A 14,465-nucleotide genomic window follows, 5' to 3' on the forward strand; every position below is an offset into this window, starting at 1 on the left:
CGATGAAAAATGTACATATGTTTTGTTGTACAAGACGAGAAACAAACAAAAAATATACATAATGTATGTCAGATATATTTTATTAATGAGTAGAAGAATATTAATATTCCATTTTGAAGAAGTACATATACCTTTTGGTTTATTGAACCTTCTGCATATAGTATTTGGGTACTTTAAATGTCACTCTTCAAAATAGTATTATACTTAACCCATTTGCATCATTAGCGCATATATTTGCGCATTTTGTCTGGCCACTATCACCAGTTGCGCATATATGCGCGCAATTTACTTGGAAATTGAATTCAAATAAAATATTGGCGATAAGAACGAATTTTCCACTTTTCCGTGTGATGCAAATGGGTGAAATAGTGTTATTACAAGGAAGTTCGGCAAAATGTTAAAAATCATTAAATTTTTTATTTAAAATTTTGTTTATATCTCTAACGGTTTCAGAGATACTAGCAAAAATATAAATAATTAGAATTACTTCAAAGGGGTATTTCCACCCGTAAAACCGTTTTTGGGCTAAAATGAAAAATGGCATTGTGATTAGGTCCCCGTGAATTTTATTTTAACAAAAAGTTCAAATTTTTTGGCGTGTGACAATTACCAAACTTCCCTTGTTAGTACATTTAATTCAAAATATATATTCAAGCCTCACGAAATAACCGTTGCGATTAATTCCCGAAAAATTGTCTATCCGTTTAAAAATGTTTATCGTTTAACAATGAAGAATAAAGTAATAACATAGTGAACGAGGGGGAGGGGGCATTACAGAAACAGAAACAAAAACAGTGGTTACGAAGGTTGTTTGCAGTGTCGCTACGAACAGAATGATAAAAGTTTGGACCGTCTGAAGATCGAAAAAGGTGATTATGGTGATATGAACAACGATCGCGGCTTGGAAAGATTATTGCGCAAACCAAACAAGAAGTCAGACGAAGCTTGGTGCGTGGGAACAGGGAAACGTGGAGAAGCAAACGGAGATCATTGTCCGAAAACGACTAACAACGTTCAAAATGTTTTCCACAAACCGACGAAAAAATATTGTCCGGAAAACAACGAGGAAGGAGACATTCTTCGATCGGAACATTCTCAGAGAACGGTCGAGAATTCCCAGGAGGATTCACGTTGGAGAACAATCAAACATTCTCCGGTTAACACCGTTTCAGGAACGAGCGAAAGTTTTTCGGAGATCGTCGCTGCTACTAGATCAGAAGCTTCTTCCTGGAAGGCGAACGAGGAGCTTTTTGAATACAATATAGCTTGCGTATTGAAGGAAACTTTGTCGAAAACTTGTCGATTTAACCGTTTAGTGGAAGTTTGCAATAAAACGTCGGGGACAATGAATGAAAATTCATTACAAGTTCCCAAGGAACAGCCCCGCGAGGTCGACGAAGAAAATTGCCCAGGGAGCAGCGAGTTAGACGTTTCCTGGAGGTCGAGTACCGATGAAAGTGAAAATCCATCCACTTCCTGGAGATTAGGAACGAGTTCCCCGCGAACACCAACGTTTACGAGTTTGGCTTTGGACGTTTCCTACGCTGGCCTAGACTCTTCCAGTCATTTGAATGTTGAATCCTCAAGAAAGGCCCAGGCACAAGATTCGTCGTATTTTTGGGACGATCTCAGTGTCACGGAGTGTCTGGACAAAAAACTGACATCGAACGATGAAAGTACGCCGGAGGAGAGGGTGAAGACTCTGAAGGAAGTTCTAGCCGAAACGAATATTCACGAGGGGGATGGAGTCGTTTCAGATTTTCTGTTTCACGTCGCCAAGACGAAACACGGCAAGATTTATATCAGGGTTATTAGAACGATGCTTCGTAATCGAGGTAGGATATAAATAATGCAGCGTATCGATTGTTTTGACTTTTGCTCTTATGAAACGCGGTAAAAATAATTCGGACGTAGGAGTGGCCCGCGGAATGGGAAAACAAATGAGGAGGTAAAGAAAATCGGGGACAAATAGGGAAATATTATATCAAATCATTTGCATCGTACATTAATATCGAATTGGCGCGCTTATAAATAATGTTTCAACAATATTTAGTAGTAATATTTAACTTATGCAAATTCTGTGAAATATTTACAAATTTTTCTATACCACTATATAGGATGTTTCAGAAATGAAGTTTTCTGGTTGCGTTTACTTATAAAGAATATGAATGTTGAACTGGTCGTGATGGTACGCTAAGATAGTCACTGTCAGATTAAACACCTCTTTTTTATGGGGTTTTATTAACATTAAAATTACGAAGAAGGCCAATTTAACCCATGTACTTCGAATTTTTCTAAAGTCAATCAATTATGCTTTACTATTAATGGTACTTTATGATTTACTTTTAACAATGCCTTTACTGCAGTTTTTAAAAATAATTATTTTAACAGAGAATTAATTTGATTAAAAAATTAGTTCGCTCCTTCCTTATCTAATTCCAAAGATATACAATAGTTGTATGTATAATATGCGTTAACCTCGATAATTTTAGTGTTGGTGTGTTCTAAAAACGGCAGAAGTATCACAGGGTTATAAGTAAACACTTTAATCACATTTCTCTTTGAGAAATTGAAAAATACAAATTACATTTAGTTCAAAATCACGATAGGTATGCATATGTATAGTGAGGAGAAAAACAACCAATCATAGCAATTTTTACGTAAAATATTTATTATTATTGAAATAAATCATGACAAGAAAACCAGCATTGATTATTATTTCTTTATAGGCTTAGAGAACTTACACTATTTTATAACAGTTAAAATTTGATCTCTTTTAACTGAAATAATAAAAATTCATAGAATCAGTTTTGTATCGTAACGAAAATAAACAAATCTCAGAAACCTAGCATACACAGGCAAAATGTTTTGATACGTAGTTGTCTGTTTACATCGAGAGTCCTCTCGTACTGATAGACTCAGTTTACAAGTATTATTCGAACTGTGAAGGAAGTATTAGTACAATGAATCCCATTCTCGTATAACTAGACTAGATGAGTCTTCAACGTGTAAAGTATATTGTTCTATGATTACGTATAAAAACTTTTAATGCCGTGTTAGCTTTAATGGGAGGACGTCCAAGAGCTCTAAAATATCAAGATGAATGAAGAATTATTCGTTATATTACAAGTCGTGAGGCAGAATGAAGCATTGATATATTTAAATTACAGGTAGGAAACTACCGGTAAAAAAAACTGATATCAGTGGGTACCTGACTTTGCATTGGAAAAATCTAAGGAACCGGGCTCTTTTCTGCGCTCCTTTATGACAGAGCGTTTATGATATTGCAATGAAATTCGCCTCTTCCACGCACTATTGTAAAGAAATAGCCTACTATTCGTTGAAATCAGTTGAAGAAATCATTTTATTTTATTTCAGTTTAGTATTTTAGAAAGCATTTCTCATTCGTTACCATATTTTCAATAATTTAGTCATAAATGTTATAAAAAAATAATTTTTGTTACTTATTTTGTTTGCACAAGGCCTCAGATATATGCACTAATTGTAATAAATAAGAAAAAATTGCGATAAATACATATATGACTTCAATCAGAAATTGTTTTTTACCGGCGCGGGCGCGCCGTACGCCGTATGACCGTCCTTTGAGTATGGACCGACAGCAGACGGAACGCGTTCGTGCCCGGACAGGGTACCCAATGCATTAAAGGCAAATATAAATACCAATTATTTATCCCTATAATATATGCGTAATAATCAATTTAGTACTGTCAGTGATTTCAATCTAAAACTAATAAACAAAAACAACAAGAATCACATGACTTGATTGATGTCAGAAATCATGTGAAAATCTTTTTTTCTTTTGCCATTTCTAACTATCCAAAAATTATAAAATTCACATCAATAGATTCGGAAGAAGTTAAATTTAAAAAATAAAAAAATATGCGATTTTTTTTTCGAAAAATGTGGAGTGCTCCCCTTAAGAAAGTTAATTTTAATGTTTGCGAAAAGAAACAGAAGCCGATGCTGTCAAAAACAATATTAAAGCTCCAATGATTTGGTTAAAAAATATAATAAATGGTCTGTTTCTGATTGGAAACGTGTAACTTGATCGGACGAAACAAAAATTAAGAGAGTATCGTTCGTGCAATGTCATGGTAAGCAAACTTTAACTCATGTTATGGGGGTGCATGACGACAGATGGTGTAGGTCCATTTCACAAAATCGATGGAATTATGAATCAATGTATGTATAAAGACATTTGGAAGGAATACTTGCCAAAATGTATGCGAATTATGCCGTTCGCTGAAGAGGAAATCGTTTTTCAACATGATCGGGATCCTAAACATACAGCAAAAAGTATGACAAGTTGGCTGGCTACTCAAGTATTTTCTATTTTAGACTGGCCCGCCCAAAGCTCTAATCTGAATTGTATAGAAAATCTACGGGGATTATTGAAAAAAAGACTTCAAAATGCGTATAATTCCCCACCAATTTTACTCCTCGAATTACATGCTCGTGTTAAAGAACAATGGAATTAAATTCCGCAGTACTTTTTTTATAAGATTAGTTGGAAGTATGTCAAGACGCATTATAGCTGTTATAAAAGCCAAAGGATTATGGTCAAAATATTAAGGTATAATAAAACTTGTAAATCTTAGTATGAACAATTAGGGTGCAAAACTGATTCTATTTATTTTTATTGTTTCAGCCAAAGGAAAACAAATCTTAAATGTTATAAAATAGAGTAAATTTCTTGAGACTATAAAAAAATAATTAGTAATGTTAGTTTTTTTTGTTACGATTTATTTCAATAAAATAAATATTTTTCGTAAAAAATTTTGTGATTAATTCAGTTTTGCTTCTCATTCAGTTACTTCGCTTGCACTCGATAAATTTGCAAATTCAATTTTCTTGAAAATTATATCTTATACAAAACAATTTTATTCTACACTTTCGATTGTTTTTTATTTTTTCATTAGGATTCACCGACTGCTAGATTGTATCACCACTGTTGGGATAGTCTTTACATTAACGGACTACCAACATTGTGCCCTTAGAAACCTATACAACAAGCTTGTTTATATTAACTGCATTCGACCCAAAGTCCAAGATAATGTTGACAGGTATTAAATAACAAGTCATTTTCAAAAGAAGTCGTATTTGAGGCGTATGTTCTTAGTCTCATATGAAATTGTTTAATACCTTTCAAATCTCGATCAAGTACAGTTTGTAAGATTACGTACTTGTATTTAGGAGAAACAGTTATTTATCAATTGGTTTCTCTAATGAAATAATTTTTCAACATCTATTTGTCATAAATACATCATTATTTATAATTTATGAATTATTTCATCACGAAAAATTATTTATAGTAACTTAAACTGCACCCAAAATAGTTTTGTTTAACAATTCCATGTAATATAATTAATAAGATATTACTGAATATTACTGAATATACTGTTACTAACTACCAAAAGATAATGATAATGTGGAATTTAAAAACAGTTTATTTTAATTAAAGTATACATAGAACTATTCCCAAGGTGTTCTTACGGATAAGTTTTTTTCTTATTCGGATATTCATACGATTACTAACGAGAGATAAAAAGCGCTATCGTTAATGATATGAATTAAGTATCGAATTCGTATAATAATGAAGCAGTGCATGTATCTAATTAAGACGAGGTTGAACTCTCGGAAAATTGGGACGTGCGTTATTTCTAGGATTTTCAACTCGCGTAGTCCGTTTTAATTAACGTAATCAATTTGGTTGGATTAATGTCAGTTTTATCGATTGAAAGATATTTTGATAAACTGATAAAATATGATATCGAACACAGGAATGTTTGATTCCATAAATTTAAACACAGATGTTAAAAATGCAACAAAAATTCATTCATCAGCTTCACGAAAATGTTATTTTTCTAAATATCAAAATATCACAAACACGGAACAATACAGTTATTAATAATATTATTTAGCTTGAATCATACCTGGATAACTGATTGTATTTTTAACCTCTTCAGTAATCATTAAAAAATGGTACAAATAACACATTTTTTTTATGAACGAATTTTATTTACTGAAAATATATGTCCCTCATAAAAGCCATTTCGGACCCAAAATCAGACTGAAAGTTGATATCTACTGATTAATTTTTGTAACATTAATCCTAATACAAATATTCGGCTCATAGTATCCGCCCGAGTATAATCGGGCGAAGTCCTTAAGCTGTTAATAAAGGGTTCTTTTAAACGGGCTTTAGGCTTCGTTTATCGATAAAGCATAAATGGTATGGAATATATCCATTTTTTAAATTTTAAGTGCAACCACAGGTGTATTTTGTTAAAAAAAAATCCTAAAACTACTTTAGGATTTATAAAAGTTTTAGTATCGACAACAGAAAACAATAACTATTTATATAATTTCGCTAAACGTTCATTTATTAAAGAATTATGGGGTTGTAAAAAAAGTAAAGAATTATGGGGTTGTAAAAAAAGTAAAGAATTATGAGGTTGTAAAAAAAGTATTATTCAAGTAGCATATTATGTACATGGTTTTTGAGACATGAAAACGTTATCGACAAAAGTTGAATATCGATGTACAACCTGTCTGTAATATCACAATGAAACGAAATTGCGGGAGATACTAGAAATTTGGTAATTTAATTTGAAAGCAACGCGTCAGAAATTTTTAAAGGATTATCAATCCCTTAAGCTAGCTTTAAACTCCAACAACCTAGGACCAAAATGTAATGTTTACATTTGGCCCGAACAATACGCCACTGGCCAGGTCTGTGATAATCAGTTTTGGCCCGAATATCCGACCAGGAGTCTCACACGTGGTTGTAGCTTAAAGGATTAATAGTATTGCGTTGAGTACAGACCGTATCTTTTGTAAAGCCGTCAAACGAATCAATAACAGACAATCTAACAAGAAGATGGTCAGTACTTTTTCTACTTTTCATGACGATTGCAATGCAATTGTATAGGTTGTTAGGTTTCTACTATGAGGACTATAGAAAAATGATCGAAGCGACTGTTTTTCGCCAGTTAAAATCTCATAGAATCAATTTTGAAAAGATTTTATTAATTCTAGCAAATAATTCATTAAAAAATTCCATTTATATATTATATTTTGCTAATTAATTCTCCAGCATAGCTTACGATCTTTCGATTTGTTAGCATATGATGCCGCAGTTATATAATAGTATTAACGATGATAGGAGAAAAATCGAACAGATAATGTTTTCTTTAATTATGTGCTTATCTATAACAAATAGGACAATGTGTCAGCAGTTTCTTTCTGATATATTTATATGTATCATACTTCTTAATGGGTTATTGACATTATCATGAAGCACGTAATTATGGAATGATTCCAATTTATTTAATATTGGCTTTTTGCCATTTTAGAACTTCCACTTTATAATTTTCGTTTGAATTTCCCTCTTGTTATGATACGCGCATGTTGTTCGCGCAGCCCGCTTCTGACAGTTAGTTGATATGGCGCCGTAACAATCTCGCCGTGTGTCTCGTTTCTAGCTTCATCTATGTTTTCTAACGATAGAAAGCAATTTTTTCTCGTTGTCTATCGGACGTGAAGGATCAGTCGGTGCACTAGCTAGTGTTCCCATAAACAGTTAATTGTTAAACTTGATAATAAACTCGAAGGAAATCTGTGAAATGTGCCCGGTGAATCCTCTGACGTCAGAGGTGTAGAACTAAATAGCGTGTTGAATGGTAAGTACTTATTTTGAAATCAACGCGATTTTTCGACATATTTAATGCATATCGTTAATTCCGTTCCTCTATTTCTCTTCTCTCTTTTAAGTAAATCTGACGTCGACATAAAATATACTTGGACGATAATATTTTTAAATTAACTGACCCCCAAGCTTGATAAAAAAGAGTTCTCACTAGTTTTTCTTTTACTCTACGGATACAGATAACTTTTCGGGTTAGGTTTTCTTAGTGGATGACAACTAGTTTCACGTTTTTGCATCTGCTAAAGCCATGTCGCTTTGCAACGAGACGCCATTTTTAAAACTCGGTATTTAACCCTATCGTTTACTTTTTTCATTCCTTTTGTAGGAGAACTATACATTCCCAACGTGACAAAGATCTAACATTTTATAGATTCTAAAAAAAATGATATAATAATACGACAACTTATACGGAACGTAAATACAAAATTACTAAAAAGTCTTACCCCGTGATGTAACATTTTTTAATATTATTTCATCATTTTATAAGAATTCTTACTGGTAAATCTGAAAAAATTTAAACAATTTGTTAAAACTTATTTATTTCAATGCGTATTAAATTATATGAATGAATAAATGGGATTTTATTAATTGGAAAGTTTCAAACGAAAATGAAAACAATGACTTTTATTTACTTTACGTTTTTTCCGTTATCCTTATGCGTAATTATTTACGTCGGATTAGTAGTATTCTAAATGTTCGTAATAACACTTTCCACTCGGTGTAACTTTATTGTTTACATTTTGAAATTACTTTAGTCAGTTTTCTGTCTGCGCGAACGAATCTACGTATTCGATAAATGGTATTTTTCAAAGCGTGTAATAAAGTGATAGGCGGAAAGAAACAGTAGTTCGTATTTGACATTGTAATAACAAATCCAGCATGGATAATATGAATTCTCCGATAGTCAGGAAAAGAAAACAAAATATAAGGAGTTTTTTTTTCTTAGAGCTAAGAGTTATGTGTAATGAGTTGTGACAAACGTCAGAGGAGATTATTCGAAGGTCATTTGTCTTGGCATGTTATGCAACTTCACAGATTCATGTATCTCGCCATGTGGTTAGTTTCGTATGCAAAATTGCGATTGTTATCGTTATTCAATAATACACGCTCGATTTCAATAACATGGAAGTACGTAGTACAATAATTATATCGTAAAATATAAATACATTAAATGTATAATCACGTTTTATAATATTCGAATAATATTTACCTATATTACAAATTAACAGTTAAAATTAATAAACGAAACGCAGAATTTTTATAACTTCTAAAATATTAAAATTAGAAGTAAACCACATTCTTTTATTTACTTGGAATCTTAAATAATAAAGTAGATTATGTTTCTATTATATTTTCATATCTTTGTATTGTTTGTCCATAATTATGTGGCTTTCTAATGGATGCTGCTTCTATTCTATAGTATTATGTAATAAAAATTAAGTCTACTTTATTGTAAAAGTTGAGACTGTGAAAGTGGGTCCTCATTTGGTATTAGTATTTAAAGATGTCAAGAGTTCTAGTAAAAGGTATGGTAGGTTAGTCATTCGAATGAATCAGGGTTGTTACGTAATTGTATCTTTGTTCTTTTAAATAAAAGATTAGCATTTCACTGTGGCGCGCGGATACGGTATGCTGTACGACAGAAGAACAACGCTAGATTAAAACAAAGATGAGGACAGTTTCATTCATATAATAAATAACGAATAAACTTAACGTATAGGTAGATACGTTAAGATAAATCGATAGATGGATTTTTATTTACCCATTGTGCAATATTTCATTCTATAAATGAAACTTTAATTTTTATTCTACGAGGATATAAAGTTGTTTACATTATATTCGTTATTCGAATTTTGTATCTAGATAAGAATCTCGCCTTTCTCTAGCAGAAATACTGATTTTCGATATTGGATTGTTTTAGGCAATGTTGTGTCACGTGCATTATCGACAATAAGATTTTATTGATTAAATAAAAATATAAAGTATTGTTAACAGTAGTCACATTAACAAAGACGTATATACAGTGTTATAAAATTAACAGTCCGAACTTCGGATGAGTAAGCATGAATTTAATAGTAATCAACAGTTTCTGAGTTGCAAGTTTAAATTTTATTTACTGTTTTAACATATTAGTCAAAATTTTCGTTAAAATTAATCATATACGAAATAGCTGTTGCAGTAAAATATAAATTTTCCTTGTAACTTGGAATGTTTAATTTACAAATCCATGTTTATTAATGGCTTATTCATTACGATGTAAAAATTTTATACCAAATCTTAGAATTTTGTATCTTATGTTTGGATCATAAATCTTGGAAGGCAATGCGTGTGACCTTCTAGAATAAGCGTCTGTTTATTTTGGACGTACATAAACGCCCCTTGGAGTGAAAGACACGAACCTTAGCCTTAATACTCTACTGCATGCTCTTACACAAGCTTCAGCTTGTAGGAAAATCAATAATCACCTGCAACGTCTCTGCTTGATACGTAACGTCAGAATCATTTGCAGTTTTAATTTGAGTTTTCACATTGTCCATCGATGACCATTTGTCCATTAACTATTTCGTTCGTTACGAGAGTATTCTCTTTTTTAAAATTAATTTTTTGATTGAATTTAGAAATTTTCGATATGAAAAACACTAAAACGTAAGAAGTTAAACTTTTAGATAGGTATTCATTTGTTTATTTAAAAGACAAACGTATTTGGATAGATTTTTTTTTAATATTATTAATAAAGGAGGTTGAATCGTGCCAACCTGAAAAATTGTTCTTCCGTGGCAACAGTGACTACGTCACTTTTAATTATTCGAAGCAGTTGACCAAATTTAGGTTTCTTACCACAAAAAAAATGTGTTTATTGATTTTGAAAGAAAATGGTAATATTTCATAATGCACCTTTCCATTCTTAATACAATTTTGTTTTCTTGGGGCTTAATTATTCAAATGGTATGTCTTTAAACAATTTTATTTTTGTAATTAAAGCGAAACAATTTACATACAAGTATTATTATTAATAATATCTTAATAATTGACTCCGCCCATTTTATTCTCAAATTTAAAAAACATTTCTTGGTTTTCACTTTTTTTTCTACATAGTTGAAAGTAATGATTAGACCCGCGGTTCCCTTAGTGTACGGCTTATTTTCGGCGGCTCCTTTAATACCAATCAATATGGGACTAATCTGAAATATGTTAGACAGACTACATTAACTGGCACAAATTAACTAAATATAAGTGTGACTATTTCATAAGACTTAATTTTTGTATTATTAAACTTGACCAATATTTATTCTTCTTCGTCTTTATCGATAATTCCAATTTTCTTTTTAAAAAAAGCTCATATTTTTTCTGTTGATTTCAAAATGTGGATGTTTCTTTCTTGCAAAGTGAGATTAAGGGAATTCAGTTTGCCAAAAATATCGCATAAATATGCCAATTTTATTAAAAATTCGGTATCATCAAAATTTTCTGGATCCTTGTATTTTTCTCTTTACGGATCTCTAAATTGAATGAAATTATGAAGACAATGCCAGAATAAAAGTTTACCCATCATTAACTCCATTTTTTCATTATGTGGACTTGCCCCATTTTCATAATAAACGGCTCATATCAACCTTTAGTATTTACAATATATTGCAGCTCATAGTATGGGAATCATGGGATTACATGTCAGTCTAGTTATATCAGTATAAATTTCAAGAATGAGTCTAAAACAAAAAATTATATTGAAATATAAATAAATATTTACACTAGCTTATGTATGACTGAAAAATTGTCTTCTTGTAATATTTGGACATACAACGTCATCTAAGAGTATTTACACATTCGAGCAGTGTGTTTTTTATTATGTATAAGGTGTAAAAAAATTAATTAGCGGCGCCCCGGTGAGTTGCTCCGTGCTATCGAAAATTTGCGAAAACTTTAACAATTTTTTACGCGAAAACGTGTCGTCTCCGGTACGTGGCCCCTTTGAAACTTTTTACCTACTCCTCGAGTAGAATTTTTTAAAATTAAAAAAAACTTTCACCTTAAATTTCGAGGTCATAATGGATTTTCCGGACGGTTTTTTTTTGCAAATTTCCACCGATCCAGATGTGTACAATATTCCCCGAAAGTGGTGACCATTAATTTTGTTACATCCTGTACAGTTGTGTTGATGAAATTTGCAACTTCGCTAATATATTATTATGCTTAATTTTATGTTAAATATACGCACTAAGACTGCTGCATCCTCAAACGTATGAACAGAAAACCCCGACCGATCAGATCGCGAGTATGCCGTTGGAGAGCCTGCGGCCGCCTAGCGCGTAGCCTACGCTACCGCAGACACTCCACCGGCATATTCGCGCTCTGATTGGTTGGGATTTTTTGTTAATATCTCCATAACGAAGCTTCAGACAACAATTTCGCTAAGGAGAAAGTTGTTTCAAATCACCTCACGAACCACCCCATTCAAGGTGTTACAGCATTTTTGGGACACCCTGTATATTATTGTTGGGAATCCTTTCGAAAAGCCTTGGGTGATCTTTACCTCAGATCGTACCGAGGGTTCTTGGGCTTTGCTGGACGTACAGTCAGTGTAAGAAGTATTTGTACAGCAACCCATTCAAAACGAATGGTTCCTGTAGGAATACTTATTACACTGACTGTAATTGGTTTTGGCAGGGGTTTGAAGGAGAAAGATGGTTCAGGAGGATTATCTGGGTTATCGTCTACACACTCGCGAGGTCTAACTAAACCCTTGTGACGGTTACTCGGTGGGAGTGCCGAGCTCAATCGGTACGCCGGGTTCGGGAGTTAGGCGGAGAATAAATGTTCGCTGGTGTACTGAAATAAATAGGTTTTATTCTTCAGCTTTCGCTAGAGTCAGAAATATATATATATACACGGCTTATGGCTATGATTGATTATTGCTTGTTGCTTATTAACTACGAACTAAGGTATATTTACTACCGCGGTACTGGTCTTGAATCCGTAGAGTGGTGACGGCGGGGCGGAGACGGTCAGCGGAGTTCCTCGCGTCGACTCGGGCAATCTCCGATCGCCGACGTCGAGTACACGCTAGTGGGGGGGAACACGAGTGCAGTGCGCTGAACTCGAGCACGGGCAGTCTCCGTACACCCGAGCGCGACGATGCGATCGCGGACGAACAAGAAATGAGGAGCGTACTCCCTCCAACAGGCACGGGCAATCTCCGTACACCCGAGCGAGCACTTCGACGGCGGGACGAGTGGGAGGGTCGTACCGTGCACACTTACGCACAGGCTCGGACAGTTTCCGAACACCTTTTTTTATTTTATTTTATTATTATTATTATTATTATTATTACCGAGGTGGAGGAAATCTTCAAAAGACACCCCTCAGATGTTGTTGGGGGGTAGTGTCAGATTTCTACTGAATAAAACCTCCACCTCGGCCCCTCAGTGCGGAACTATACCGTAGGTAATACATCGCCCCGAGGGGGTCGCCTTATCCGGCGACCGCGCACCCTCGCACGGCTCTAATGGCCACCACTCCCCAGTCGGACTCGCCGTATACGCGGCGGGTACATCCGTCCTTAGACTGGGCCATCCCTCCCGTCTGAGCATTGGGGGGTAGTGGATCCTACCCAAATTGCCCAGAGGGGAGGGGAGAACTCCCGCGTCCAACCGTCACTGCGGCGGCCGGCCCCTGCCACCGGGCCACCACTCTGCCCCCTCACCTTACCCGCAAACCCCTGGCCAACACCAGCCGGGGGCGGACCCCCCCTGGGGAAACGGCTAGGGCCCTCATCCGCCCCCCTAGCAGAGAGGCGGGGTACTGCCTCTGGGTGCGGGTGGTCACAGACCGCTACCCTATTGGGTGCGTCTACACCCAAAGGCTCCCCAGCGCCTTCGTACCGCCCCATCCGTTTTACGACTCCAGGAGCCGTCTACCTTTAGACCCGGATACATTCCGGGTCCCCGCTCCACCCACGTTTCCTTGGGCCTCAACGTCTGAAAAATGAAATACCAAAAAGTCAATAAATAAATTAAACAAACAAATCAGTCAGTCAAAACAAAACACCACAGTAGAGAACATAAAGTAAAATAAACATGAAAGAAAAGGAAAAACCAATCAAAGGGGAAAAAACAGTCAATAAAAGTTAGAAATAAAAAATAAAATATAAAATAAAAGTTAAGATGTCCTATATATGTGTATATATTGCTGGAGGCTCTCCACCACGTGGGCCGGCCCGGAGAGTAATAGGTACCCAACGGGTTACCCCGCCAAGTCCCCGGGCCCCTCATCAGTATCGCTTGGGCGGACAGGCAAGCCCGCCCCAGCTCCGCGCAAATACCGGGCTCGCAGTGCATCGCCCCGCGCCCGAGCCTCCCGATCGAGGTCGCGCTCATAGCCGGCCTTGGCGGTGATGACCCTCGTAATGAAGGCCTCCACCGCCAACCAGCCGGCCCGGCCGCTGACCATAAACCGTCCCAGGGAGAGGGAGGCGTCCCCGCTCATTTCGCCCTCAAGGGCGAGCCTCTCCGCGGCCCACCGACCGCACTCGATAAAGGTGTGCTCCATCGTGTCGGAGACCCAACAGCCATACCAGCACAACGGGACGTCTTCTGCAACCGATAACGGTATACGTTGAAGACCCCGTGCCCCGTCAACGCCTGGGTGACGTAATATGTCATCTGGCTGTAAGGGCTCTGGATCCAGTCCCGGATAACCGGGATCGACTCATGAGCGACACGGCGGGCGCCCACCTCAT

The 14,465-nt window shown here is 35.5% G+C and overlaps 1 protein-coding gene across 8 annotated transcripts in view; it reads left to right on the forward strand.

Annotated features, from left to right (window-relative positions):
* LOC128875806 (trafficking kinesin-binding protein milt) overlaps positions 1-14,465 on the forward strand; it is a 79,281-nt gene that overhangs the window by 19,608 nt on the left and 45,208 nt on the right. For 2 of the 8 annotated variants that reach the window (XM_054121696.1, XM_054121697.1), the window contains exon 2: positions 734-1,835. The exons of 3 other annotated variants lie outside the window; for them this stretch is intronic. In XM_054121696.1, coding sequence (XP_053977671.1) covers positions 884-1,835 — 952 coding nt within the window. In that variant the 5' untranslated portion in view covers positions 734-883. Of the gene's footprint in view, positions 1-733; positions 1,836-7,322; positions 7,704-14,465 lie in introns of those variants that run through there. 3 more of the 8 variants (XM_054121698.1, XM_054121699.1, XM_054121703.1) reach the window with 3 other exon arrangements.

The sequence above is a fragment of the Hylaeus volcanicus genome, chromosome 4, assembly GCF_026283585.1.
Source record: "Hylaeus volcanicus isolate JK05 chromosome 4, UHH_iyHylVolc1.0_haploid, whole genome shotgun sequence".
Taxonomy (NCBI): domain Eukaryota; kingdom Metazoa; phylum Arthropoda; class Insecta; order Hymenoptera; family Colletidae; genus Hylaeus; species Hylaeus volcanicus.